Here is a 27,258-nt window from a genome sequence, read left to right on the forward strand (position 1 = left end):
AGCTGTCCCCATACGGAACCCTTGCATGTCTTATCAGGCAGGAGTTAAGTGGAGAAGGGTGCAGAATACCTATCCTAGATGCTGGAGAAAAGCATTGAGATCCAGCACATTATTTGGCAGTGACAGTGCCTGCTTCATTGGCTTTGCTTGGTGCTGATGGATTTTTGTTTACTTTAAGCCATGGAGAGATGCAAAGCAGTTCTGGAAGAGAGTGGCTGGTTGCTCTAGTGATGAGCACTCCAAACAACCAGCATAATTGGGTTGACCAGATCACTTGCCCTCTTTTGCGTGCTCCCAGAAAATCTGATCTGTTCCCTGAATTGAACTACTGAAGGCTCAAATGGACCTGAAGTGCTGCTGCCATCTTCTGCTTTTTCTGTCTTTTTCTTGACTTCTGTCTGTGTATCTGCACGTGTGCGCGCACACACACACATTTTGCTCTCTGGCATGTTGAAATGAGAGAGACTATAGCCTCCCAGAATATTTGTGTAGGCAGTGTTAAGGTTTTTGCTGCTCTTAGTAAATGAGGTTTGCAGGGAATCAGTGATAATTTCCAGAGATGAGAAAAATGGTCTCTGGAAATATCAGTCAGAACAAACTGCAGACTGCTGGTTGTTGGCCTTACCTTAAAGACTTTCTGGTCCCAGATGTAGCCTCTTATTTCACTACCAATTGCAAGTGGCTGCCTGCTTGGTAAACCTTTCTTCTCCTTTTTCAAACTGCATTCCTGTCCTGCCAAATCTGATGGTGTCCAACATTTTCAGAGCCCCCTGCTGTTCATCAGTTTGATAGCACTGAGTTCTGGTGCTCAGGAGTTGCTGCTTAGAGCCATATGGGGTGAAAGACCAATAGCTTCTGCCAAGTTGCCTTCTGGATTTGCCTCCTCCATGGTTTAGACTAATCATGCTCGATAAAATGGGCATTAACATGCCAGGTGATGATGGACTGCTGCCCCCTTACCACTTGTGGCATAAGCCGCTGTTTCTTCCTTGTATTGATGGGGAAGTCTGGCTGAGGCCAAGCTAGCATACTGACTGTGTGTGAGCAGGGATTTTAACACCTCCCTTCCCAATTCAAGCCTGATGTGTATCATCTGGACAACACAAGCTCCTTGACTATAGTTGTTGCAGTCTGAGGCAATGTGGCCTTTTGTAGCCGCTTCTGTCATCTGAGGTGTGTGCAGCTGTGACTCTGTTTGGATCCTTCTGGCTCTGGAAGTCTAACACTTCCTGCTTTCTGTCTACGGAGAAGAATTAAGTGTCCTGCTTGAAAGTCAGTTGGGATGGTAGGTAACTTTGATCTTGTGTTGCTAGGGTGGACTGTGTGGGCATACTGAAGCTGAGGAATGCAGACGTTGAAGCTCGGATTGGCATTGCTGGCTCCAAGAAGAAAAGCACTCGGGCCAGACTGGTGTTCCGTGTGAACATCCTGCGGAAGGATGGCTCCACTCTGACTCTGCAGATGCCGTCCTCACCCATTTTGTGCAGTAAGTGCAAAGTCGAGCGCTGAGGCCTGCACCGCTGTGGCTTTCAGTCTCCTAATTCTTCAGGCTCACTGTTAAAGGGTTTCTGTTTTAAAAACTAAATAGAATAAATAACCCAAGTAAACCAGAGATATAATTATAGAGCTAAGAGTGTCTTGATAAACATTTGAAAGCATCACTGTGAATGAGTGTTAAAATATTGATAATTTTCTATCTTACACATGCTGCCTTTTAATAATATTAATACAATTTTTCACACAGCGAAACTACTTTCATAACATCTTCCTATATGAAGCAAAAGTGTCTATTATTGATCTGTTTTCAGTGGCATGAATGACATAACATGGATGACCAGAGGTCTAATACTGTCGTGAGTGGTCAGCCCAAAAGCAAACTCAGTTCTGATCATGACAATAGGAATGTTTTAACTACTGTGTGTTCAAGCTTGGTGTAGAAAAAAAGTAGGTGGGATGCACCACTGTACTAAAGTATGGGATATGTGCACGCCAGGTGGTGCCACAGCATCCTCTGCACCATTGTCAGAGATCCTGGAGTGCATTGTGGTTAAACAGCATCCCTACCAGTATTGCAGCCGCACTGGGGCTGAGAGTGTCATCAGGCCAGCCCTGGGAGCAAATGAGGGGCTCTTCCTTCCTTGCAGAGATTGGAGGAACTAACTTGTTGCCTGGAGCTGCTGGGACTCTCTTCTTTTGGCTATCAGGCTAGGGTAAATAACTTCATTTGACTTGTACAGAGACTCAAGCCAGTGTTAAGCAAGACCTTTATAGAATAATCTGACTGCTTGTGACTTAGCCATGCATCCTGGGGCTCCTGGAGAAGAATGTGTTGTCTGCAAAAGAAACTGGTGACTTTTAGCTTGAGGCCAGGTAGTTCTGTAGAACAAGTGTTCACTACTAGCTTGATGCCATGTTCTGTTTTCCTGTATTCCATGTTAGTTTAACAGCAAATACTTATACCACTTTTCAACAAAAGTTTCCAAAGTGGTTTACATAGTGAAACAATGCATAAATAAAATGGATCCCTGTCCCCAAAGGGCTCACAAGCTAAAAATAAATATTAGATAGACACACAACAGTCACTGGAAGTACTGTGCTGGAGTTGGATAGGGCCAACTTGTTCCATGTGGTGAATTCTTGGGGCTGTTGCAGTTGTTCTGTGTGCTTCCAGTTAAAGCTCCTCTTCTCTCTGTGCCGCATTTTGTAGCTCAACCAGCAGGTGTACCAGAAATCCTGAAGAAAAGCCTCCACAGCTGTTCAGTGAAGGGAGAAGAGGAAGTCTTTCTGATTGGCAAAAATTTTCTGAAGGGAACAAAAGTGATCTTCCAAGAGAATGTGTCTGGTGAGTAGCACAAGCAGTGCTGAGCCAGGGGAGACCAGTAGAGAAGCAGAGCTGAACTTCAGAAGCCAGCCCCTGTGGGCACCAAGGGAGGCGGGAGGGCACCAGTGTTCCCTCTAACAGAAAATCCCAGATGTTGTTGACTACAACTCCCAACATCCTCAGCCAAAGCCCTTTACCGCTAGGGATTCTGGGAGCTGTAGTCAACAATATGGGATTTCCTCTTACAGGGAACACTGGAGGGCACCTGTGTGGAAGTGGAGAGGAAACCCCAAAGGCATCCTAGGCATGTGCTTGACTCTTGGGCCCAATACATTTTGAGTAGATCAGTTCTTCAGCCTTTCTGTGACATTAATTGTGTTGGTGGGCTTGAGGGAAGGGAGTCCATTCAAAATGCATTGAACCCCAAACTAAAACACATCCCCAGTGTACCCTGGATATTTTCTCTCCTGTTGCAGCTGCTGTTGCAGCCCAAGAGAAAGCTGGTTCCTATGACTATCTCTTTTTTGTGTGTATCATGATTTAATGTGTAATGTGTTCTTGTATGTTTTAGGGTTGTGAGCTGCCCAGAGAACAATTTGTTATGAGGTGGCTAACAAATAATGTTTGTTTATTATTACTATTGCTGGCAGCTAATAAGCTAAACTTAGCATGTGTGGTAATGCTTTTCTCTGCTTCCAAACAGATGAAAACTCTTGGAAGGCAGAAGCAGAAATCGACATGGAGCTGTTTCATCAGGTACGTGCCTTTTAGGGTGCTTTGGTGTCTTAATTGTAACAACTTTTCTGTTTGTAGCTGGAATAAAATTCTCTAATTGTTCCTAAAAGTATTGAGAACTTGCTTCTGTTACAATTTTGTTTGAAAGGAAAGATCTCACAACAAAAACCAGCTTAGATAAGCTACCAGTGTTTTACTCCTAAATTAAATAAACCTGTTTGTTCTTCATTTAAGTTAACTGAAACTTTTTGTCTGACAATCACGTGGCCAAATAGATTGAACTAATAGGCTTGGGTGGATAATTTGACATAGATAGTATCTGACAAATGTGGCCTCTTTCTGTTTGCAGACTGCCTGCAAATGAGTTGCTTTCATTTCTGATGCAGTGCTTTGCTGCTTCTCCTCTCATTTCCCTCCATATTGAGTTGCAATTGTGGTGCATCTTCTGAAACTCAGGGAGCTCCTTCCATGAGTCATTAGCATCTGTTCTTTCCGATTTAATGTTGGTATCTTGCCCTGAGCAAAGATGACATGCTTCTGTATTCTAAAATTAAAGATTTCAGACAGCCCCCCACACGTTGAGGCACTTCACATTTTAACATGACAATTGCTATGAAAATACAGTGTACAGATACAAGAACCCCCTCCTTGCACATTCAGTGCACCTGAATGAGTCTTCTACACATGATGACAGCTGCCTGTTGTGAATCTATCTTGTAGTATTAGAGTCAGTTGAAGAATCAAGGTTGTAAGGCTTTGTAAACCCCAGCAGAATTTTCTTTGGACACAGAATCATCTAATTGTGAAGGTGCCGCCATATCACGACCAGCAGATAACAGCACCTGTTTCTGTGGGAATCTATGTGATGACCAATGCCGGGAGATCACATGACATCCAGCCATTTACGTACACTCCAGACACATGTATGTACTGCATGGATCTCTAGGAAGGGGCCTTGACCGCTATTTCTGCACTGCCTTTCAAGGCTTTACTTTTGGAGTCTCTAGAAGAGGCTGAGGAAGAGAGCAGGGCAGTTGGGTGGGCAGCCGCTTGTTCCCTCATTGACCTGACTGCTGCATGGCAAAGGCATCCTCTTGGAAATTCCCTGTCCAAAAGAGGCAAACTGACCGTGCTCGAGAGACCGTAGCTCACCTTTTGAAGCTCGAAGCGTGTATATGAGAGGATGCATTTTGGCCTGCAGCACTTTGTGAAAAGCAGGCGTATGTTCTGTCTAAAGGGAAACCTTGGTCATGGCAATCATTTGCATTTTATTTGGAAATCTATAGCTAGTGGTGCTTGTAGATTTCCCCCTCCCCTGAACAGTGAGGGTGGGGGGACATGTCTGAATGTGCTTTTTCATCTTGTGTGGGAACTTTTTTTGCTTTACATCTGTTTTGAAAGTCAGTGATGTCTTTTGCATTGACAGCTGGTACTCTGAGCGTGAATGTGAAGCAAGAAATATCCAGCCCAACACAGCCCTGCTCTTTTGATGAAGCAATCAAAGGTATTTTAACTCTTAGGGGTGTTAATCTATTGAGTTCTTATATCAGCTTTCTAAAGGCCTTTTCAGCTTCATAAAACTGCCTTATGATTCTATTGTTAACAGACTGTTGAGAATCCTTTTCACAGCAAAAGTGGGTGTACGTTGAAGCTCACTCTTGAAGTTAATCTTTGCTGTGATACAAACCTTCATTTTTTGATATGGATTGAACATCTCAAAATGGCTCAGAGCCCTCTTTCTGTGCTTGATGGGGCAGTGTTGAAGGTGAAGCAGAGAGGCGATGTTGACACTGATGTGCCTAGCAGAAATTCAGGTTTCTTTGTGTGAGAATGGTGAACCCTTGTGTCCACATCCCTGCTTCTTGTTTTTGGTATGACAAAATGCTCCCAGTACTGTTGGCTTAAACTGGAAGTTCCTCCAAATAACTTGTTAAGGCATTTCATGGGAAAGAATGGTGTCAGAGTTGCCCTGTTGAAAGCACCCTGCTCTGCATGTGGGCTCTGGGGCTTTGTGTTCTGGGTCATGTGTTTTTTGTAGTACCGGCCATGACTGGCTTTTCTGAAGTGATTGCCTTTCTTGGTCTGGGCCATTGCCTGTTAAAATGTTTGTTTGTTTGTTTGTTCATTTATTATTTTATTTTTACATGTATATTCCGCTCTTCCTCCAAGGAGCCCAGAGCAGTGTACTACATACTTGAGTTTCTCTTTCACAACAACCCTGTGAAGTAGGTTAGGCTGAGAGAGAAGTGACTGGCCCAGAGTCACCCAGCTAGTATCATGGCTGAATGGGGATTTGAACTCGGGTCTCCCTGGTCCTAGTCCAGCACTCTAGCCACTACACCACACTGGCTCCACACTGATTACAGTGTGCTGAAGCCAGTTGCATTTCAGAAACTACTCAGGAGAGCAGGGCTGCAGTTGAAAATGATTGGCTTCAAGGTTTGCATTTTGGATATTTTCAGGATGGCTAGAACATGCTCCTCTTTTCTTGAGAGCCAATATCTGGGCCTGGCCCCCTTTGATCCATTCGGCTGTGTGACGGAAGCCCTATTCAGAAGGGTCCTCCTTCTGACACTTGGATTGAGGATTAAAGCTGTGCTTGCTCGCTCTGGCCCCCTGATCTCTGCATGCTGGGTGAAAGGTCTGAAAGGGTACAGTGTCCCCTCTAACAGGGATTCCCAGATGTGGTTGACTACAACTCCCAGAATCCTCAAACAAAAGCCATTGCAGCTGGCGATTCTGGGAGTTGTAGTCAACCACATCTGGGAATCCCTGTTAGAGGGGACACTGAAAGGGTACCTGTGCATGTTCAGCAGAGGAACATGTGGACATTGGGGAGCATGGCCGGTGCATGTGCTGATGCCAGGAGCAGGGTCAGCAGGCACAACTCTGCACCTCCCCCCTGTGCTTTCAGAGTACCTTTTGAGTGGAATGTGGAGCAATATGCGCTGAGTGTGCTGGACTGTGCCTCTGGGTGGTTCTCTGTCCAGTGTGGGCATCTGTCCAGTTTTCTCGCCCAGCCCAAGTTCCTCAGAAGCTTCCTTGGTTCAGAATGCTGATGACAAATGTTCACGTGGAACTGTCTTCTGGCTCCCATTGCACCCCTTCTCTTTTTTCCTTGCATAACTCCCATGTTCTTGCAGTTCACCTGTTGCCATCTTTCCTTGTAAGCCCCCAGGACATGCTGATGCTGCTGATTCTGGCTCCTGGCAGTCCATGCTTGGCCACCAGTTGTTGGTGCTCCTAACTCCAGCTTTAATCTTTTTTGCACATTTTCTTCATAGGATTATTTGAAAACATCTACTGGTTCTATTGTTACCTTTGCTGCCTGTTAACTTGCAACCCTTAACATATGAAGGAATTTGAAAAGTGGAAGTTTTCTCAGGCACGATTTTAATGATTTGTTATAGAGTGTGGGAAACTTAGCGGCTTGCAAATAGATGCTGTTTGAATTTTCAGAGCTTTAAAACCGTATGGGCAAGAAAGCTGAAAGCACAGAGGCTGCTTTTTCTTTGGCATAAAGCAGAGCCTTGTGGCAGTTTGAAGACTGACTTATGGGGGCCATAGTCCACGAAAGCTTCTGCCCCAATAGATGTGTTGGTCTCTAGCACATCTCTGCCAGTGTCACAAGACTTGTTGCTTTCCCTGCCACTGTTAACACACAGCCTGTCAAATGCTGTAGAAACATCTGGTAAATTGGGTACTGTTCCCTTCAAGGCATGTTACATGTTTAAATGTGTGTAACCATTCTTGGGAGAGTTAAGGTGGCTCCCCAAAGGCCCCCCACCACCTCTGGTAACTAACTCTCTGTCTATTAATCTGTTGCAGTGAATGCCAGTGGCTGCAATCTGGACAAGGTAAATATTCTTCCCAGTGCCTTGATAACTCCACTCAGGCCAAACAGTATGATTAAGAGTGAAGAGGCTGCTCCCATGGAACTCGCGGCCGAGAAAAGGTCTCCTCCGGTATTTAAGGTAAATGGTACTGACTCCCCCGGATGCTGTTCACACTCAGGCTTCTGTGCTCTCAGGCGTTCATTTGATATGCAACCGTATAAATAGCAAGACTGCCCTGGACTAAAGCCAAGTCCCAAGAGGTACCTGTTTCCTTGGCACTGGAGTGTGAAAGAGCTGCCATTGTGTTCCAGGCAGAGCTTTTGGCGTGGTCTGAAGTATGCCTGTGCTTGCCCTTGCCCTAGAGCAGGGGTTCCCATCCGGTGGTCCTCCAGATGTTGCTGCACTACAACTCCCATCACCCACAGCCACAATAAATTGTAGCAGGGTGGGTGGGTTGTAGTTGATCAACATCTGGAGTACCACTGGTTGGGAGCCCCTGCCCTAGGAGATCGGCTCAGCAGGCCTATCTTGCAGCTTCCTTTGCATTAAGAAAAGGCCTGTGTCTGCTTTTCTTCAGAATGCCATAGCAATGTTACTCTCCACATGCTGCCTGTCAACACACTGTCTTCCACATCGCACTAAGCATCAGTGCTGTTACCCACATTCTCCAGGCTATGAAGTTGTATTCAAACAAAGCTGGTCATGAGTGAGCACCACTGAATCCATGTGACAAGTTAGTGAGTCCCACTTATTGCAATGGGACTTGGTCTGACTACTGGCAATTTTCTTTGGCTAAAGCCCCAAGTGAGCAGATTAGTCAAACAGGCACACTCTATTTTCTTCTTTTTTTCCACTGGTCTGTAAGTCTGCCTTTTAGCAGGAGGTTTTCGTAGCTCCCTGTGGCTCCTTCAGGAGAGGCACAAGCAGGCTCTTTCACACTTTCTGTCTTGCGCTGGGGAGGTTTGTAAACACATTGAGTCACCATACGCGGGTATCCTCATTTCTTACTTCCTCTTCTTACTGTGTGTTTCCCTTTAGGCAGCCAATGTCATTGGGTCATCTCAAGCAGCATTGGAGACCAACATGTCCAGTCTCTTGGGAAGTGGCACTTTCTCCTCTTCCACTTCTCATTTAGCGTCAGAGGGCGAAAAGCAGCAGCAGCAGCTCCAGCCAGAGGTGTATTCTCCAGAGGTTATGCCGGCCCTCCAGACACAGGACATGGCACAGCCTGGCAGCTTCCCAGCTGTCTCTGCTCCCAGCCAGCTGCAGAACAGCGACACCTTGTTGCAGCAGGCGGCCCAGTTTCCCTCGAGAGAGTCCCAGCCCAGAGAGGTGCTGCAGCCGGACGCAGGGGTCATGACTCTGTCCCAGTTGACGGAGGCTTCCCAACAGCAGTCACCGCTTCAGGAGTCAGCACAGGCACTGCAGCAGCAGATCTCCTCCAACATGTTCTCCTCAGCCAGTGGAGTGAACCAGCTGCAGAACACGATCCAGCAGCTCCAAGCAGGGAGCTTTCAGTCCAGCACTGCCAGCAGCAGCGGAAACGTTGACTTGGTTCAGCAGGTGATGGAAGTTCGGCAGCAGCTGAACTCCGTCTTGTTTTCTGGATCCGATAATGAGGATGTTCAAGAGCAGCTGAATGCGGAGATCTTCCAACAAGTCAGCCAAATCCAGAACGGAGTTAGCCCGGGGCTGTTTTCCCCCTCAGAGCCAGTCCACTCGCGGGCTGAGGAGCTTCTCTCTGCCAGAACGGAGAATGGCCATCCACAGCCGGAAGATGCTTTGTCCAGCCAGCAGCAGCAGCAGCAGCAGCAGCAAGCCATGGAGACCTCTGCAGCGATGGTAATGGAGATGCAGCAAGGCCTCTGCCAGGCAGCCAGTCAGATGCAATCGGAATTGTTCTCCTCCTCCTCTTCGGGAAATGGAAATCTCCAGCAGCCCCCAGTGTATCAGCAAGCCGCCTCACACATGATGGGCAGGCTGTCGACAAGCGAAGACATGCAGATGCAGTGCGAGCTGTTCTCTTCCCCTGGGGTTCCTGGCAGTGAAGCGACTACTCCGCCCCAGCAGCAGCAGGGGCCCACCAGCGGCTCTGCCATGTTCCAGTCTCCGGGCCCAGCTGAAGGCGAAGAGGTGTCAGACCAGGCGGAGCAGATGCAGAACAGCGTCTTTCAAGGCCTGGTCCCCATGCAGCACAGCGGGGAGAGCCAGCCGCAGGTCAGCCTGTTCCCTTCCTCGGAGAACCTGATGGCCGTCCAAGGCAGGGGAGCGCAGCAGCAGCAGCAGCAGCAGGGCGGGGCCCTCTTCCAGCAGGGCGGGGAGATGATGTCCCTCCAGGCTGGAAGCTTCTTGCAGCAGGGGCCTCACTCGCAGGCCCAGCTTTTCCACTCGCAGAGCCCCCTTGGAGAGGCCCAGAACGTCTCCCAGGAGACGCCAAGTGCCCTCTTCCATGGCCAGAGTGCCGCCTCTTCCTCGGAGCAGCTGCAGCCTCCTCCCATGTTCCACTCCCAGAGCACCCTGGGAGTCCTGCAGAGCAGCTCAGTTGTGCAGGACCAGCCGCAGGGCAACCTCTTTCTTCCCCAGAATTCCATGAGTGGCTCAGTCACCCAGGAAGAGCAGATGCCCTTCTTCACTGCCCAGAATTCCATGTCCTCGTTGCAAGCACCTGCCAGTGCTGAGCAGCAGCAGCAGCAGCCGCCGCCTCCGCCCTCCTTCCAGCAGCAGCCTCCACTCTCACACCTCCAGAGCCCGATGCTGACCCAAGAGCAGCCCCAGCAGCAGGGCATGTTCCAGCCGCAGGTCTCGCTGGGCTCCCTCCCTCCCTCTGGCGTGCCCCCTAGCCAGCAAGGAGCCATGTTTCAGTCCTCGCACTCCATGGTGGCTCTTCAGACCAGCACCCCCTCTCAAGAGCAGCAGCAGCAGCAGCAGCAGCAGCAAAATCTGAGGTTCGGCAGTCAGAGCACAATGGGCTCAATGACCCCTCAGAAGCAGAACCTGATGTTCAACCCCAGCCCCGGCCCAATGGCTAGCCAGGAGCAGCAGCAGCAGAGCCAGTCCCTTTTCCACCCGCCGGCCAGCATGGCGCCCATGAGCCAGGAGCAGCAGCCCATGCAGTTCCAGAGCCAGAGCCCAGGGTCCACCCAAGCGGAGCCGCAGCAGCCCGCCTTGTTCCACCCCTTGGTCCAAGGACCCCCCAGCTCTCAGGAGCAGCCCATCACCCTCTTCATCTCATCGGCTTCCATGTCTGCCTTGCAGAGCAGCATGAGCCAGCAAGACTTGCAGCAGCCCTCCCTCTACTCCCCGCAGAGCAGCATGGCGGGCATGCAGGGGGCCGCGTCACCCCCCCAGCAGCAGCAGCAGCAGCAGCAGCAGCAGCAGGCTGCTCTGTTCCACAGTGCTCCTGGCGGCGCCATGAACCAGCTGCAGAACTCCTCGGCTTCATCTCGGCAGACCTCTGGGATCTTCCTCTTCAGCATGCAGGACAGTAAGTGTGGAGTGCCTGTAGGGATCTCTGTATTGGGCATGTAGGCCACACACCCCGTAGCACGTGGCACATCTCATGAGGAGAGAGAAGGGACAGAGTAGGGCTGAGTGGCGGATGGAGGGGCAGCTGCTGGGGGGGGACGGGACTTCTCCCTTGCTTTTTCAGTCCACTCAGACTCCCCAAAGAAAACAGAAAGCAATATTAAGTCAAATTCCTGTAAGACACAAACACAAAGCACAGTCCTGTCCAGCAGCAGTTGCTGCTTAATACCCCTTTAACCCTGGGGTAGCGCCTCTGCTGAGGCGGCAGGTTTTCACCACCCACAGAGGGGCAGGCAGGGCGTTCCCAGGTTGCAGTGCCCCCACAGAAAAGACCTCCTCTTTCATGCTCACCGCCTCACTTCTGAAGGCGGGGATAGTGGGATCGGGAGGAGGGCCTCCGTTGCTGCCTGAAAAGGTGTTTCTGTTCTCACATGAATCTTCTCTCTCTCAACAGACCAACTCCTCCCATCTGGGCCAGCGACAATGTCCGATCAGATGATTGCGATAAGTCAGCCGCAGGTGGAGGCACAGCCGTCAGTCACGACTCTCCTGTCCCAGCAGATGTCAGAGAGCCCTCAGCTGAGCACCAATCAGAATATGAAGAAGATTGATGAGCTGCTGGTGTCTCTCCAGAGCCAGGGGAGCAGTAACATGGCGGGCTCCTTCTAACTGGCCAGGTGACTTGGAGATTTGGGTCGGACGCTAGGTGGGGCTGGTCTCGCTGTTCTTCTGCCATGGATGGCAGGGATTTTTTTTAGTGAAATCGCTGAGTGTACAGAAGTCTCCATCCTGTTTCTCCCTTGAATTAAGATTAGAATGAGTGACCAACTCTGAGAGCTCATCCCGATTCAGCTTGATTCTTGGATGGCCTTTCCTGGTTCTTTGGGCTCCTGACTTAGTTCTGTGGGAGCAGTAGCCGCTTAGCAGCATCATTCATTCAGTGTTGAGCTCTGTTGCTTGTGCTGTCGGCTGCCATGGGAGGGTAGTGCTCAGAATCCAAACTGGAATGGTTGAGGTGCTGGCCTTGCCTGCATCCCCAGCCTGAGCCTGAAACCGTTGACTCCAAAACGCTTCCCGGGGAGACCTCTTCCTATAGCTGGGTGCGGGAGGCAGCCTTGGCTCTCCAGTTGTTCTTGAAGCACCTCTCCCGTCATCCGCAGCTGCAGGTTATTGTGGCTGAGGATGAAGGAAGGTGAGGTTCAGCAACAACTGGAGAGCCAAGGCGGCCTACCCTCTGTGCGCTTCTGAGAGAACTTTCTTAGACGACATGTGCTGGAACCATGTTTGAAGTCAACCGCACCCCCCAGGGGCTTGGCATGATGAGTTTTGCCAGGCTCTCGGCTGCTGCAGGGGCTACTGATGTGGCCAAACGGAGAGCATGGGTGGGTGGGGATTCTGTCTGGTGTGAGGCAGTTGCCCGTGTGTATTTTATTCATTCATTTGATTTCTATACTGCCCTTCCAAAAATGGCTCAGGGCGGTTTACACAGAGAAATAATAAAATAAATAAATAAGATGGATCCCTGTCCAGAAAGAAAAGAAACATAAGAGAGACACAGCAACAGTCACTGGCGGTCCTGTGCTGGGGGTGGATAGAGCCAGTTACTCTCCCCCTGCTAAATAAAAGAGAACCACCACGTTAAAAAGTGCCTCTTTGCCAAGTTAGCAGGGGTTAGCATTGTTGGATTCAGCACGGAGGGAAAGACTCAGTATTGGGTGCTGTTGAATTCAAGAGCATTGGGAAAGAAGGCTGGCGCTCCCTGTTTCCCCTAACTTTGTGTCTTTTCTCTCTTTCTCTCTCTTCCTCCCTTTTGCTTCAGAAATCCTGAGGTAGAAAAATGGACTTGCAAGATTCCTTTAGCTCTTGTGATTCTGGAGTTTAACTTTCCTCTGTTCAAAAGATGGCCTGGATCCAAGGGAAAACATAGCCTTCCCCCTTGCTTTGGAAGAGCACCTGTGCCGAACCTGGCAAACGGCTGCTGAGCAGGAGAGAGAGATTTATTGGCGCTGAGAGAGGCCTTTGTGTTGCCCAGGCCTGGGCTGGATGGTTCCCCGTCTCTAGCCCTGCTGTGGGGATGTGGAGCGTTGCTGCTTCCTTACCCACTGCAGCTAGACAAGGCAAGAAAGGCCACGGAACTGTGTCCTCTTCCCTTGCCCCACCCTGCCTGCTTCCTGGCTCCTTCACAACCCTTGGGACAGGCTGTGAAGCACCTGGGGATCTCCTGTGTCCCGAAATGGTTGGGTTCCTCATATGCCTGACTCTCTCACAGGCTCGTTGCTTGAGGGCATTTATCGCTTGGCTTGCAGCTGAAGATGTCAGTGGTTTTCATCGGGAGGACATTGCTTGAGGCGACGAGCGTGTGTGTGTTCAGCCTGCAGTCTGTCGTGATGGGTTTCCCACCTGCATGTGCCTGCCTGACCTTGCAGTTGAGCAGTGAACACACAAGTGGGAACCGGTCCTTACAGCTGAATGGAAGCCTTTGCTGGCTTCATCCATACTCCTAGAAGTGGGCCAGCAGGCAGAGGGTCCTCCTGGAGAATATGGGGCTTCCTTTCCAAGAAGACAAGTACAACTTGGGAGAGGCTGGGGGCCGCCCAGTAGGGCCGCTCAAGAGGGGGATGCTCCTCAGCCCCGAGCTCTGCCCCTCTTTCCTTTCAGGAGGGGGCCGTGGCTGGGTTGAGGAATTGACTCCCCTTGAGGCTCAGCTTGACCACCAGCATTGGGGTGTCAGCTGAATCGCCTTCCTCTTTAACCCCCTTTCTCTGGCTTCACGTATACTTCCCCCTGCCAGTAGGAACCCCCAGCTGGTTTTCTGGGAAGTTAAAATGTTGGTTGCTGTGGGATGGAAGGGCCAAGTTGATCGATGCCTCCATGGTCTGCAGGGAGGAGAGTTGATTTCTGCTCCCGAAGCCCTTTTGCTGAGTGGTGCTGGGGCAGAGTCCGAAGTTCAAACCCAGATTTGGGCGGGGAAAGGGCAGCCCTCCCAGGCCTTGGGCAGCACCTCTGTGGGCCCCTCGCCTCATGTGAGGAAGGACGTGCTCTCCTGCAGAATTTTTGCCCAGTTCAGCATCAAGGGCAGGTGCAGTCCTGGCACCCGGAGGACAAACCCAGGGCCAGGCGTTCTCCAGGGCACTCATGCCACAGCCTTCCATCTGGATTTGTGCTTCTCTTGCCTGTTTCTCCTGCACATCCAGTGCTGCTTGTGGCGTCTGTCACCCAGCGGCTTTCGTGTGTGGCTCTCGCTGACCTTGGGGACGTGTTTTTTAGTATGTGTTTTGGTTTCAGTTTTTGTTACTTTTGTGTAGAGAAGAATTTAGCCTGTAAATGGTTTTCTAGGCTCCCCCTCTGTGTTTTTTCTAACTTGTGTGCCACCTTGAGCTACGTAGAGTCGTGCTTTGGGGTTTTTGTCCTAACTGTTGTCCTGTTCCATGCCAGCCCGTCTCTGATGCGTGCAGTCGGTGGCGCGTTCTGTCTGTCTGTCTCTCCTGGAGAGGCGTTGAGTTATGTTTTCAGTAGTACAGGCTGTTTTGGCCGATATGAAGGGAACTTTTCAGAAAGAGACCTGCTCTGGGTCACTTAATTTTGAATAACGTTTTCAATCGTTCAGGTTTTGGATGGTTTATATCTAATGTGTGTTTCATTTTTTTGGAAAGCTCTATTTTGTATTTAGGAAATGGTAAACTATTTTGCTATTTGTACTGAGTGAGTACATTGGCATAAATATGAAATATATATATATATATATACACACACACACACACACACACATTATTTTTGCCACAGATTTTTGTGGCAAATGTGTGAGCTTATCATCTGTTTCCCCACAATATGGCATCCAGTTATGGAGGGGAGGGGAGGGGTTGGTGTGCAGCAGTAGCAGCTGATCCTGAATGAGGCAGCTTGGATGGCTCTTCTCTCCCCTTACCCTACCCAAGTGCTGCACTGCCTGCTTGTCTGGTAGAGCTGTTCCGTTAACCTCGCAGCTCTGCCTGATGAATGGCCAGCCTGCAGGCAGCACAGGGGAGAGTGGAGCTACCCAAGCGGCCTCCTTTGGTGTCCCGCCCCCAGCTGGGTAGGACAAGCCGCCCCTGCTGTGAAGTCTTGATGAAGGCCTCCTTGTTTGCAACATCCATCGTGTGATCATCTCTGGCCATTCCATCAGCCGGCATCTGTACGGATTGGCTGTGGGGGCCGCTTCGCTGCAGGGTGACCCGGGCGGGGGGGGGGCCCACTACTCAGGACGCGTTCTTGAGCTTTCGGGTTCCTTCTAGCACGAGTCACTCAGCTTTTACTCATTGTTAATGTCTAGTATTTAATTGCTAACTTGGTAATTTATGACAACACTAAAATAATTCACGATTGGAACCTGCTTTCCCCATTTCACAATGTCCATGGCATTGTTGATCATCCTTGAGAGGAGAGGAGCGTCTGCCTTGCTCCTCTGGCTGCAGGGACACAGAGAAGGCTGTGCTCCTGAGCAGAGAGATGGGAGGGGTCTGTGGCTGTGCCCGAGGCAGGCTGGGAGGGGCTTCTGGAAGAGGCTGAAGGGTGTCCGGCGGGCGAGGGCGGGCAGCTCGACCGGCACGCTGCTGGGTCCGGGTCACTTTGGTGGCAGGACCTTGGTGGGACCGTGCCGAGTCACCAGGGACCAATTCTTTCTTGAACCAAGACTTCTGCCCCCATCCACCGTGCTCCTTCTCCCCAAACCACTCCAGCAGAAACCCGCCTTTTGGTTGTAATAAGGGCTCTGGCTGCTGTTGCTATTCCGTGTGAAACAGTGACGTCCGTTCTCTTTTTAATCTCTTACTCTTCTTGGCCCATTTTAGGTCAGTATTTAAATGTGCAACATTTTGAACATGTGATCTGGTTACAAAAAGTATGTCTTTGGAAGGAAGGGCCTGCTCAGTGGCTGTTGAGGGCTGGCGCTGTATCTTTCCTAACGGTTTGGGAGGAGCCAGCAGGGAGCAACAAGAGGGGAGGAGCCTGCAAAGGCCCCCTTGGAGGCTCTTCTGTGGCAGCAGAGCCTCCATTGCCCAGGGAAGCATATCTCGCCGCTGCTTCTTCTGTGTTCTGACACACACACACACACCTGTCCCGTGTCCCTTCATCCTCCTGTATTGCATCAGTCCAAAGCTAGCTCCCTCAGACTGGCTGCAATGGGGAGAGACAGAGAAGACTTGGCTTTGTGCCTGCGCAGTTCGATCAGCGAATGGCGGGAGGGGCAGGACCCAGCAAGAGGCTCCAACGGCAGGAGGAGCTTCCTTTCCTCCCAGTTAGGTCTGCTGCACCCCCTGGGAATGGAGCAGTGCTGGGAACTGACTTCCTGTAGAACTATAAAGGCCTTTAAGGCAGCAGGTCCCTCTGAGCTGCACAAAAGGCAAGACCTGAGCGAGAGGAGCCCATGGAAAGGCAACCCTCTCTCAACCCCCCACCCCCAGACAGGCAGGGCCAGCAAAGGAGTTTTGCATCCTCCTGCCATGGCTGGCACATCCCATCCCAGGCCACGTTAGATCAGAGGGGCTAGGCCAGGCAGCGGGGTCACCACCTCGGGCTTTCCCTTTTTGGCAATGAACAGCTTGGCCTCAAGCCCCCCCACCACCACCACCACCACCGCTCACACATGCCTGTTTGGGTGGTGCAAGGGTTGCTTCCTTGCATCACAGTCACCATCAGTGTGGGAATCTGGCCGCGGGAATCCAGTCTAGGTATTTGTCGCAGCGTTCTGTTTGGCCAAGGTAGGGCCTGGCCTGGCCTGTCACATGCTCAACAGTCCCTGGATGTCTGGGAGTTCCAGGACCAGCGGCGAGACCAAGACTCTCCCTGTATCTCTCTGGCCCGCAGCGGCCATTTTGCCCTCCTCCCAAGAGATGGGTTTCCCCTGCAGCTCTGTGTGCTGTCAGATGCATAAGCTTGGATCGGCCTGAAACCAGAGCCCTCTACCTCTGTTGATCTTGGTCGGTGCTACTCTACGCTCGTGTGTGTGTGTGCGTGCGTGCCTCCCCCGCCTGGTTTCTCTGCCCTGTTGCTGTGAGAGTTGAGAGCAGGGCACAGAGCAGCCGCTGAGCAGCCCTTTCCACAACCCTGCAATGTGAATGTCGCCTCCGATGGCCCCTTGTGTTGTGTGTCCCTGGCTTGTGTCGGTGGAGTTTCTCAGAGCACTGATGACCAGTTTTTGGTTTATTCTATTGGGTGGATTAAGGGTGGGCGGGGGGGGGACTCATTTGCATTTGTTTTTAGCTACCCTGTGATAACTCGTTGAATATTAAAAAGAAAAAAAGATATTTTGCTTCTATTGGAACATTTGTATACTGGCAACTATATTTCTGTACACAGCTGCAGTCAAGAATAAAACTTTGAAAGTTTTCATTTTGCCGTGTGCAACTGCTTGTGCCCCTTTCTTTCGAGGGCAAGAACCGTCGCTGGGCGTCCCAATGGCTAGACTTGGGGTCAGGAGGCTGAGAGTGAATCAGGAGCTAGCCTCTCTCCTCCCCACCCCCCGCCAGAGTCTTTTAAAAGTGGTGGTTGGAGCCCTTTTACATCATGGGGGCTGCAGGCCTGGATTCTAGTAAGGTTGTGCTCAGATCCCAAGAGGGCCATGTCTATTTTCCCTGAGCCCTTGATGTGGTTCCTGAAGGCAGCTGGCCCCAAACAAGCTGCTCCAGGGCTTCAGTGGGTCTGCCAAGCCTGTGCCCCTGTTCCATAAGCAAATCCAGCTAGGCTTGGGGTCTGGGCAGTAGCTCTGGGGGCCAGCTGACTTGCCCACTGGAGGAACATTAGGGAAGCCTGGGTGTTCCCACTCCATGAATGGTGGGGAGGGGCCCTTCAGGGGATGCCGTCTTGGAGCTGGGGAGGGGGATTCTTTTTTGCTTGCTTGGCTTGCATTGCCCATCTGTAAACAGGAGGGACTTCCCACATTCCCGTTCATGGTGGTGGTGCCACTTTTTCCGCTCTGCTTCTATTTATTAAAGAAACCCCCCACACATTCTGCCAAGCGTGTGTGGGTCAAAACTGCTTGCCCAGGTAATGCCCTGGGCAAGCAGAGGCTGGGCACAGAGCCTCTAGTCCAAGCCACTGGCCTGTTCTGCACAAGAAGCCCCTCCCCCTCGCCAAGGTGCAGGCAGCCGGTGCTCACGTGTCCCGTGGTCCAAGTGATGTCGCCGGAGGCTGTGCTTTCTTAGCCTGGAGGAGGCCCAAGCACTTGGTCCCCTCTGGACAAATGCCCCAAAGGACAGCCGGGAGCAACCGGTCACTCCTGGCCAGAGGCAGCGGGGGTGGGGGGGCGGCATTGGGTTTGGGTAACCTTCCTGGCGATGTGGCGTGGAGGAGCAGACTTGGAACTGGCCCATCTGATCTGTACACAGGCCGGCCGTGCATGGGAGGGGTGGCCTAGGCATGGGGGGAAGCCCCCCTCACAGACTGCCAACGGTACGACCAACACCCCACATGAAATAGGGCAACAGAGGCTAGACACAAGGTGACCTGTGCTTCTGAGTGCCTTTATTTCCAATTCGGCTGTTTGCATCAAGACAGTTGCCACAGTCAGTATTTTTAAAACCCTTTTCTTTCCCATCTATTTTGTGTGTTCCTTAGAACCCATGAAAGCCCACGGATTTCTCCGAGGTGGAATGAAAGAGGTTCCTTACCCATTTTCCGTTACTGAGGTAAGAGGGCTTAAGGCTGGGGCTTATCCCACTGCAAGGCTGCCCAACTGTGGCCCTCCAGCTGCTGTTGGGACTACAACTCCCATCATCCCCAGCCCCCGAGGCAAGAGGGATGAAGGGAGTTGCAGTCCAACCGCTTCAAGAGGGCCAGAGTGGAGCAGCCCTGCCCCACACCAACATATGGTTGGGAGTGTGGCCCTCTGCTTTTTCTACTAGCCTCAAATGCTGGCCAACTTGCCAGAGTGGAGGACCCGACAGGACAGAGAGAGTTGTGCTGAAAAGCCGGGGCAAGGAGGGACATCAGCGGAGAGCACGGCTAGCAGCACTGCCCCTTGCGCAGACAGGCCCCGTGCTGAGCCAGACTCCACTGAATCCGGGTCCTTGGAGGAGGACCCACAAGAAGGAGGGGAGACAGTAGTGTGTGACCCAACCCCAAGGAGGAGGGCCAAGTCCTGCTGAGCAGCCGGCCAGGGAAGGCCCCCCCCCCCCCGCAAGCCAAGCCTGCAGTGCCCCAGAGGGACTATGCCTGCTGGGCTTTGACTTGGCTGTCAGGCGGGAGGGGCTTGCCCAGGTGCTGACCCACCGCCAACCCGTATTTCTTCTCCTTCTGCTGCTCTTGGACTTCCTTCTTCAGGACAAAGCCCCCAGCAAAGCTCATGTCAAAGCTACTGTTTGGGACAAAGCGGAGGGGCTTCTCCTCCCAGATGGTGGCCAGTCTCTTTTTCCATCCCTCCAAAATTTGGGAGCGGGCATCTGGTGGTGTGTGGCCGATACTGAAGGCAATCTGTGGCTCCAGGACTTGGAAGCCGCAGAAATGGAGGGTGCCGCTCTGTGTGGGGAGAGAGCATTTGCAAACAGGTGTTGGTACCACTTTGGAGGGGTAGCCTTGGCTCATCATAAAGAGCTACATACTGGTCCTGCTAGGGTGTCGCAGTAGTGACCCTAACCCTAAACTACGACCATCAAATTTACCAGCATGTTAGGTTAAAACCAAACCAAACCTCCCCAAAGCCTTGAACTGTGGGCTGTGCTACAGTTTCAGAAGAAAATATGAACGTGCCGTTAGCTCAAAATGCTCTTCATTTGGCCAACTGCCTTTAAAAAGTTGTAACACTTTGGCTTACACAGGATTCTTTGCCCAAGCTGTGCTCCAGAAAATGCAGCTGGAGGGGTTCTGTGTATCCTGGAAGCTTGTACCCTATCCTTAAATACTTGTTGCCAAGTAAATGACATAGATGAGCTACTCTGTGGGCCCAGCAGCATTTCTCAGGCTTTGACACCCAGTTCTGCTTCCTTACCTGTATTGGCCACAGGAGGATATTGATGTCTCCGTTGATGCCTTCAGGGGTGTACATGGACCCCATCCCACCAGTGGTGAAGGAGAGCAGCGCCTTCTTTTTCTGTAGGAAACCAAAGCCGAGTCGTGCGCACCAGGCAGCAGTGGAGAGGCTACGATGCCCACAGGCAGAGCCAGCAACAGGTGCACAGTCCCCAAAGAGGGGTAGCTCTTGGGCAGAGGGCACCCCACTGCTCTGTGGATTTCTCCACCCCACCCCCCACCCCCTGGCAGTCTGTTCTTTGTGTCCAGCCTTCCCTGCTCACTTTGGGGCAGGAAGGCTTTGCAGATGAAGGCTGGCACCAGGCAACAGGCCCTGGGTGCATTTCTGAGCACCAGCACTGCTCTTCCGCCCAAGGGCAGGGGCCTGCTGAAACAGGAGCCGCTAGGGTTCAGATGCCCCACCTGCAGACTGCCCGCCTGGGCCAGAGCAGCCCCATTTAAGGCCCTCCCTCCCCTCCCCTCCCCATACCCACCTGGAAGGGCCCCTGCTCATACATGGCACTGTAGGAGTAGGCAAAGCCGGAAGTGAGGACCCGCTCAAACCACCCTTTCAGGATGGCTGGTACCCCAAACCACTGGACGGGAAACTGGAAGAGAAGCAAACACACACGTGGCATTGACACCTTGCCTGAAGATGGGGCGCCTGCAGCCAAGCGGTGCCCAGTTGCTCCTCGACTGGGCTCCAGCTGCCGGCCTCCTTCGCCCACAAGAGGATCCTCCCTTCTCTCCAGGGTGCAGCTGCCTGCCCTCTCCCCAGCCTGGGTGCCACAGAGCCAGTTGGCTCCCACGGCCAGCTTGGGGGCGGGGCTTTAGTGACTTGGATGCCAGTCCTGGGGTGGAGGCGGGGCTGGGGCAGGTGTGGGGCGCGGCCCTGGACCCCATCAGCTCTCTGTGTCCTCCTCCACATTTTCTATCCCGCTCTTCCTCCAAGGAGCCCAGAGCGGTGTACTACAGCCTTCGGTTTCTTTCTCACAACAACCACCCTGTGAAGTCGGTTAGGCCGAGAGAGACGTGGCTGGCCCAGAGTCACATCCAGCAAGGCTCACGGCTGAAGGGGGATTTGAACTGGGTTCCTCCCCGGTCCCAGCCCTCCACGCTGGCGATGCAGCTGTGCGTGTTCCCGGTTGCCCGGCCCGGCCCGGCCCTCGCGTGACCCGCCCCCCCCCGCGGGCTCTACGGGCGTCTTGGCTAGGCTCACAGGTGTGTGAACTGCTGCCCTCCAGAGCTGGCCCTGCCCGACTTACAGGCCCGCTTCAGCCGAAGGGCATCCGAGCCGTGGCCGCCCGAAGCCCCCGGCCCGCTCGGGACCCCTACCTGGAAGATGACCAGGTCGGCGGCCTCCAGCTTCTTCTGCTCGGCCACGATGTCGCTGCGGAGGCGGCCTTCCTTCCAGGCCAGCCCGGCCTCCGCCACATAGTTGAAGCGGTCGGGGTCCTTCGGGGCGCCTGCGGGTGAGGCAGAGCGAGAGGCGGTAGCGGGCGGGCGGGCAGCCGAGCGGCCCCGGGCAGCGGCAGGCCGAGACCGGGCGGAGGGGCCGGGGCCGGGCGGGGGAGCGGCCGCTGCTGCTGCTGCTGCTGCCTACCAGTGACATCGGCGCGGGACAGGACGGCGTCGAACTTCTGCGCGTAGAGGTCGGAGAGGGCGACGCGCCAGCCGGCTTTGCGCAGCGCCTCGGCCGCCGCCTCCTGCATGGCGAAGTTGAAGGAGCTCCGCTCCGGGTGCGCCAGGACGATCAGCGCGCTGCGCGCGGGGGCTGCTCCTGCGGCGGGAGAGGCCTGGCTGGTCACGCAGGGCCGGGCCGGGAGCCCCCGCCCCGGGAGGAGCAGGAGGCCGCCCGCCGCCCGCACTCCCCAGGGGCTCCAAGTCCGCGCTCAGCCGCCGCCCGCACTCCCCGCGCCCAGGGGTGGGAGGCAGGCGGGGCGGGGCGGGGGGTGGGCGCTGACTCCGGCCCGGGGCTGCTAATGCTGCTGCTGCCGCCCGGTGACTCGGGGGCTCTGGGAGGGATGGCGGAGGCAGGGGTCCACCCCCCACCCCCCCGGCACTCACCGGCCATGGTGGTTTTCCTGCTGCTGCTGCTGCTGCCGCCGCCGAAGGAGCCGAAGCCGGACCCCGCGCAGTGTCTCTTTCTTATAGGGCTCCGCCCAGGCAGGGCGTCCACCGAAGGCGGCGGCAGCAGCCCGCCCCGCCTGGCCCCGGAGGGCCCGCCCCGCCAAGTGCCGGCGCGGGGCCGTCGATTCCCGGCCGCTCCTTTCCCAGGCAGGCAGCCCACCCGCAGCGGGTATTTTCAGAGGCGGACTGCCTCCCTCGGAACGTGGAGCAGAGGCTCCTCGGTTTAGCCATCGCGCCTAGTAGCCACTGAGAGAGCTCGCCGCCTCCTCCCCGCTCTGAAAGCCAAACAAACTAGTGGCGTGGAGAGGTCGCAGCATCTTGTGGCAGTCAGTTCCACAGATGAATTCTGGGCTGCGAGAAGCATCTCTTGTCTGTCCTGCTAACCAATTCAATTGAGCCTGAGTTCTAGTATTATGGGAAGGAGAAAGCTCTTGTCTCCTTCTCAGCAGGCCTGGTTTCATAACCTCTGTCTGTCCAGTCTCTCTTCAGCCCCACCCCGCTGCCCAAACTCTTGCCACCTTTCTTCAAGGTGCTGTCGCCTCCCGAGCAGGTGGGTTGCCCTTTCCCGCACCTTCTCCAGCTCTACCAGTTCCTGAGAGGGGGTGACGCCCATCATACATGGCATTCCAGATGTGGCTGCTCCAGTCATTTGGTCACAGGCGCTGGGGTGGCCCCTTTCCTCTGCTCGGTCAATCCAGAGCACAGCCCTCCGCTCCGTTCCAGCAGCCCGGCCTCAAGGAAGCCTAAGTCCAGGCCAGGTTTTCTTCGCGGCTTTGCTGCTTACCAGGAGCGAAGCAGCCACGGTGTCAGCCCTGCCTGGGTGCAGGCGCTGGCAAGAAGCAGGTGTTGGCTTGTGGCAGCCTGCTCTGATGATGGGGGCAAAGGGGGGGCTCTCGGATGCCAGAGCAAGGCAGGCATGCCGAGGCACAGAAGTCAGTCCCAGGCTAGAGGCTTGGTTCCTTGCTGCTTCCCCTTGGCCGCTGGCTGCCTGCAGCATGCGCAGCTGGGGACCAGCCTCATGGAGGCTCCAGCAGGGCCCCGCAGTGAGCCCACCAAAAAGTGCCAGCTGTTCGGATGCAGCCATGCTGGTTTAGTGCCCAAGCAAGAGGCTGGGAACCTGCCGTTTGGACTTGCCCTGGTGACCCAACCGCGGCCTTTCCCGGAGCTGCCGCCACGGGCTCCTTGCAAGCCCCCCTGCCCCCGGCTTTGTGACATTCCAGCAGCTCTCCTTCCCCCCAGCCAGGAGGGGCCCTTTCCTTTTCAAAACCAGCAACAGTTTCAGCCTGAAGATCCGGGGGGGGGGGGTTTGCACTTCCCGCGCATTGTGGTTATTCTGTGCGTGCAAGAGAGCCCACAGTCACACCCAACAATGTAGACCCTAAAGTCGTTCTAGCTATCTGAGCTGGGAGGAAAATCAGGACATCCTTCTGAGCAGCAGGTTAGGCACTTATGTAAGAACCACGTGAAGAACACATTTCATGCCCCACTTCGCTTTGAAGAGACTGATGCGAGAGCAAATCGCTCTGGAAGCAATGCAACTCGTTGCCAAGTGGGTGCATGAAGACGACGAATGTAGCACAGCGAGGAGAAGAGCCGGCCTTCAACGGACGCTCCATTCTGTGCCATTGAAGGGCCAGTTGGGCTCACGGCCGCTGCCAGCCACCTTCACGTGCACCAAGGACGAGGCTTGTGCTTAGGACCAGGCAGTCTCTGGCCACATGAGCTGCCGCGATATCCCTGGGCAGCAGCGTCTAGCCCATTGACGTCTTCTCTGTCTGGCAACAGCCCTCCAAGCTCCCAGCCAAAAGCTTTTCCCAACCCAACAGCGGCCACTGGAGGTGCCAGGGATGGAGCGGGCACCTGCTGCTTGCAAAGGAGAGAAGATTGAGTCGCGAGCAGCAGTGCTGAGGGCCACGTTCTCCATCTTATCCGTTGGTTTCCCGACTCTGGGCAGCCAAGGACAGTTGCAAGAGCTGCTGGCGAAGGGAGTTCCCTTCGCTTCTTCCTGCGGTGCTTGGCCATTAGCCTGTGGCCGCGTCCTGTCTTCTGGCCAGCTGCAACACACTTGTTCACCTCGGTCTGCTACTGGGAGGAGGGGTTGGCAACCAGTGCCTGGCCTCTGGGGTGGGACAGAGGGCTGGGGCAAGTTATGCAGTTGCTTGGAAAAACCTCTCGGTTTATTTGCTGGGTTTTATGCAGGTAGGTGTCTGGGTGTACCTGGAAGCAAGGCTGTCCCTGGGGTGATTCCAGTGGTGGTGGGAAAGATGTGGTGTTGGTGGGGCAGCAGGCCGTTATAGGGGAGGGGAGATCAGAAATGTCATAGCTGTGACCCCTTCCAGCTTCTCCCACAAAAGCTCACCTAGCTTCTTTGTAATGCCAGGTCAGTTCAAAATACAGCTGAAATCATCCGTCATATGATTGTGGGTGATGGAGCTGACCTGGTATGTATGACAGAGGCCTGGATGGGGGAGGCTAGTGGTCCAGTTTGGGCCCAGCTTCTCCCGGCAGGATACTCTGTTGTGGAGCAGGTGAGAGGACGTGGGCAGGGAGGAGGAGTGGCAGTTGTGGTACATAAGGCTTGTATCTCCCTTACCAGGGTTCCTGTCAGGGAACTGGCCTAGACCGAGTGTGTGTTCCTACGTCTGGAGACCAAAGATAGACTGGGACTTCTGTCGTTGTACTGTTCATCCCGCTGCCCAGCAGAGTCCCCAGCAGAACTGACTGACTTGGTTGCAGAGTTGGCGTTGGAGTCTCCTAGACTGCTAGTTCTGGGGGACTTTAATGTTCACTTTGGAACCAGCTTGTCAGGATCAGCTCAGCTGCAGGAGTTCATGGCAGCCATGACCACTATGGGCCTATCCCAAGTGGTCTCAGGACCAACACATGTTGCTGGTCACACTCTCGATTTGGTTTTTTGCTCTGAGCAGGAAGGTGTTCTGTGGCTGGGGACTCCTGTGATGACTCCTGGGGACTCCTGTCATGGACGGACCACTATCTGGTCAAGGCTGGACTCGCAGCCTCAACCCTCCTCCGCAGGGGTGAAGGACCTACTAGGACCGTCTGCCCTCAAAGGCTATTGGATTCCAAGAAGGCTTGGAAGGCTTTAAGGTTGTTTCTGCCAGCAATCCTGTTGGTGCCCTGGTCCAGACTTGGAATAATGGACAGAATGCAGCAGCCAGATTGGTCTCCAAGGTTGCCCTAAGAGAAGAGATCATATGAAGCCCCTTTAAAAAGAACTACACTGGCTGCCAATATGTTTCTGGGAGAAATACAAAGTACTGGTCATTACTTGTAAAGCCCTCAGCGGCTTGGCTCCAAGGTATTGAAGAGAATGCCTTCTTCTTCTTCATCACCTCCCCCCCCCACCTGTGAAGATCGTCTGTGGAGGTCCGGCTGTGGTTGCCACAGGCTCAGTTGGTGGCGACTCGAAACCAGGCCTTTTCCAGAGTTGCCCCAAGACCTGGAATGTGCTTCCTAATGGAACTGGAGTTTCCCCTTCTCTGAATGTTTTTAAGAAGGACCTGTTTAGCCAAGCTTATAGTTTAAAACTTCAGGTTTTAGGGTCTTTATTTGTATTTTTAAATTGTTTTAATCATGCCAGTGTTTTAATGATTTGTAGATTGTAAGTACACAAACAAATAAAAGTGCATGCATGCATATTTGGGCACACTGATCCCCAACACAGGTGGTCACTCCTCTTCAATGTTCCACAGCGCGGCCTTGTTTCTGTGCATCTATCTTCCTTGAAACATGAGGCCCGGCTGACTTCATCACACATGATTTTGCAGCTTGCCTGGAGTGTCCCCTGCTCTCTCACTCAGTGGACTTCTTCACACAGCTCAGAGGCATGGCTGTGTCTTTGGCGGGAGGAGTTGGAAGGACGCAGAAGCAGCTGTTCTTGCCCCACTGAGAACATGGCATAGGTGGGGAGAAGGCGAAGGAGGTAAACAACGCCTTTCTGCTCCAGCTCCTACCAAGGGACAGATGGACTGCTGGGAAGCATTGCTTTGGATACCAACCACTGCCAGCAACCAGAGAGAGAGAGAGAAACCATTTGCCGAGGGGTGTGTGTGTGTGTCCTCGTCCCCAGAGCCCCCTATGATGCTACAGTCCAGTAATAAACAAGGTAGATAAACACACTAATTGGGCTCCAAGCAGGCCCCACAGCCATGCCAGGAGGCCTCTAGATTTCAGCAGTGTGCTTCTGCGCCAGAAACCAGGACTCCAGTGCCAGGCGGGCCTAGCCTGCCCAAAGGAGCGAGAATGCCGAAGCTGGGGACCCCGGTTGCTCCATGGCCAGGGATCCTGCAGCCCCGGTTCAGGCAGATGCCTCAGGCTAGCCCTAGACCAGCTAGCGGTGGTTCCTCTGCAACTCAGTGAGCTCAGGGGGCAGCTGATGCCGCCAGCATGTGACAGCAGAGTGACACTGGGAGCTTCTTAGGGTGGGGATTCCCAACCTTGGCTCCCTAGATTTTAGACAACTCCCATCATCCTTTGGCCATTGTGGCTGTGGATGATGGGAGTTGTAGTCCAACATTTGCAGGCCCAAGGCTAGGAACCCCTTAGGGCATGACAGCTAGCTGTATGAACGGTCATGTCTCGTGACCTCCTGGAAGTATTATGCTAGCAGAATTCTCCCCAGCGGGTTCTCATGGTGGAACACTGCCCATACCGGAAGGCATTGTCCCCGGCTGTTTCTTGGCACTCAGCGCCCATTCCCTGACCACTGGCGGTATGAAAGGAGCTGGACAAAGACACGTTGCGAGTTGACTGCCTTTACTGCCAAAACACACCGCCGTGGGTCCCCACATCCCCCCTCTCATTAAACTCGGGTCACTTTTGACAGGGCTTTGCTATTTACATGTCAGATTCAGAATAAGCCATGGAGGTCGAGTATGTCGAGCCGGAGTTTGCAGCCACAGAACTCCAGGCCAGATTCCCTCCCAGGAGCATTTCAGATGCTTTGGGGTGGAGGCAGCTCTCTGCCAGGCGCAAGGGCGTGCCCAGGAGCAGGGCAGGGACCAGATTAAGAGAGGCAGGGAAGGGCAGCCTGTTGACACGGCAAATAGAGCTACTCAAACACAGCACCTGCCAGCAGATTGTGCTTCTGGCTGTAGTGAGAGGGGGCTGCCTGGGTAGTGTGTTCAGGATACAGCAAAGACCGCCCGGGGCCAGGCTTAAACAAAGTGGCTCTTTTGTTGGAGAGAAGCAGACAAGAGCTACAAAGCAGGG

General features: G+C 53.5%; 2 protein-coding genes across 7 annotated transcripts in view; one reads left to right on the forward strand and one right to left on the reverse strand.

The window, feature by feature from the left end:
- The window catches only part of NFAT5 (nuclear factor of activated T cells 5), a 55,068-nt gene extending 37,785 nt beyond the window's left edge, over positions 1–17,283 (forward strand). For 5 of the 6 annotated variants that reach the window (XM_053270536.1, XM_053270538.1, XM_053270539.1 and 2 more), the window contains 9 exons: positions 1,314–1,486; positions 2,708–2,842; positions 3,525–3,577; positions 4,347–4,479; positions 4,983–5,060; positions 7,385–7,530; positions 8,431–10,876; positions 11,372–11,594; positions 12,737–17,283. In XM_053270536.1, the coding sequence (XP_053126511.1) occupies positions 1,314–1,486; positions 2,708–2,842; positions 3,525–3,577; positions 4,347–4,479; positions 4,983–5,060; positions 7,385–7,530; positions 8,431–10,876; positions 11,372–11,586 (3,379 nt within the window). In that variant the 3' untranslated portion in view covers positions 11,587–11,594; positions 12,737–17,283. The remainder of the gene's footprint in view (positions 1–1,313; positions 1,487–2,707; positions 2,843–3,524; positions 3,578–4,346; positions 4,480–4,982; positions 5,061–7,384; positions 7,531–8,430; positions 10,877–11,371; positions 11,595–12,736) is intronic. The other variant, XM_053270537.1, reaches the window with a different exon arrangement.
- A 1,114-nt stretch (positions 17,284–18,397) lies between these two features.
- NQO1 (NAD(P)H quinone dehydrogenase 1) lies at positions 18,398–22,090 on the reverse strand. Its single transcript, XM_053270542.1, has 6 exons — positions 21,964–22,090; positions 21,500–21,676; positions 21,232–21,362; positions 20,391–20,504; positions 19,877–19,978; positions 18,398–19,407 (listed from the first exon to the last, which is right to left on the reverse strand). The coding sequence occupies exons 1-6, from the start codon at positions 21,968–21,970 to the stop codon at positions 19,099–19,101; spliced, it is 840 nt and encodes a 279-aa protein (XP_053126517.1). The 5' UTR covers positions 21,971–22,090; the 3' UTR covers positions 18,398–19,098.
- Positions 22,091–27,258: the final 5,168 nt, after the last annotated feature.

This window comes from Hemicordylus capensis, chromosome 9 (assembly GCF_027244095.1).
Source record: "Hemicordylus capensis ecotype Gifberg chromosome 9, rHemCap1.1.pri, whole genome shotgun sequence".
Lineage (NCBI taxonomy): Eukaryota > Metazoa > Chordata > Lepidosauria > Squamata > Cordylidae > Hemicordylus > Hemicordylus capensis.

What these genes read in the sequence shown, in the direction of transcription:
- NQO1 (XM_053270542.1), bottom strand. An exon ending in GTCCCGCGCCGATGTCACTG is followed by an intron (nt 21,363 to 21,499) that starts GTAGGCAGCAGC and finishes CCTCACCCGCAG; the next exon opens with GCGCCCCGAAGGACCCCGAC. An exon ending in ATGAGCAGGGGCCCTTCCAG is followed by an intron (nt 19,979 to 20,390) that starts GTGGGTATGGGG and finishes GGTTTCCTACAG; the next exon opens with AAAAAGAAGGCGCTGCTCTC.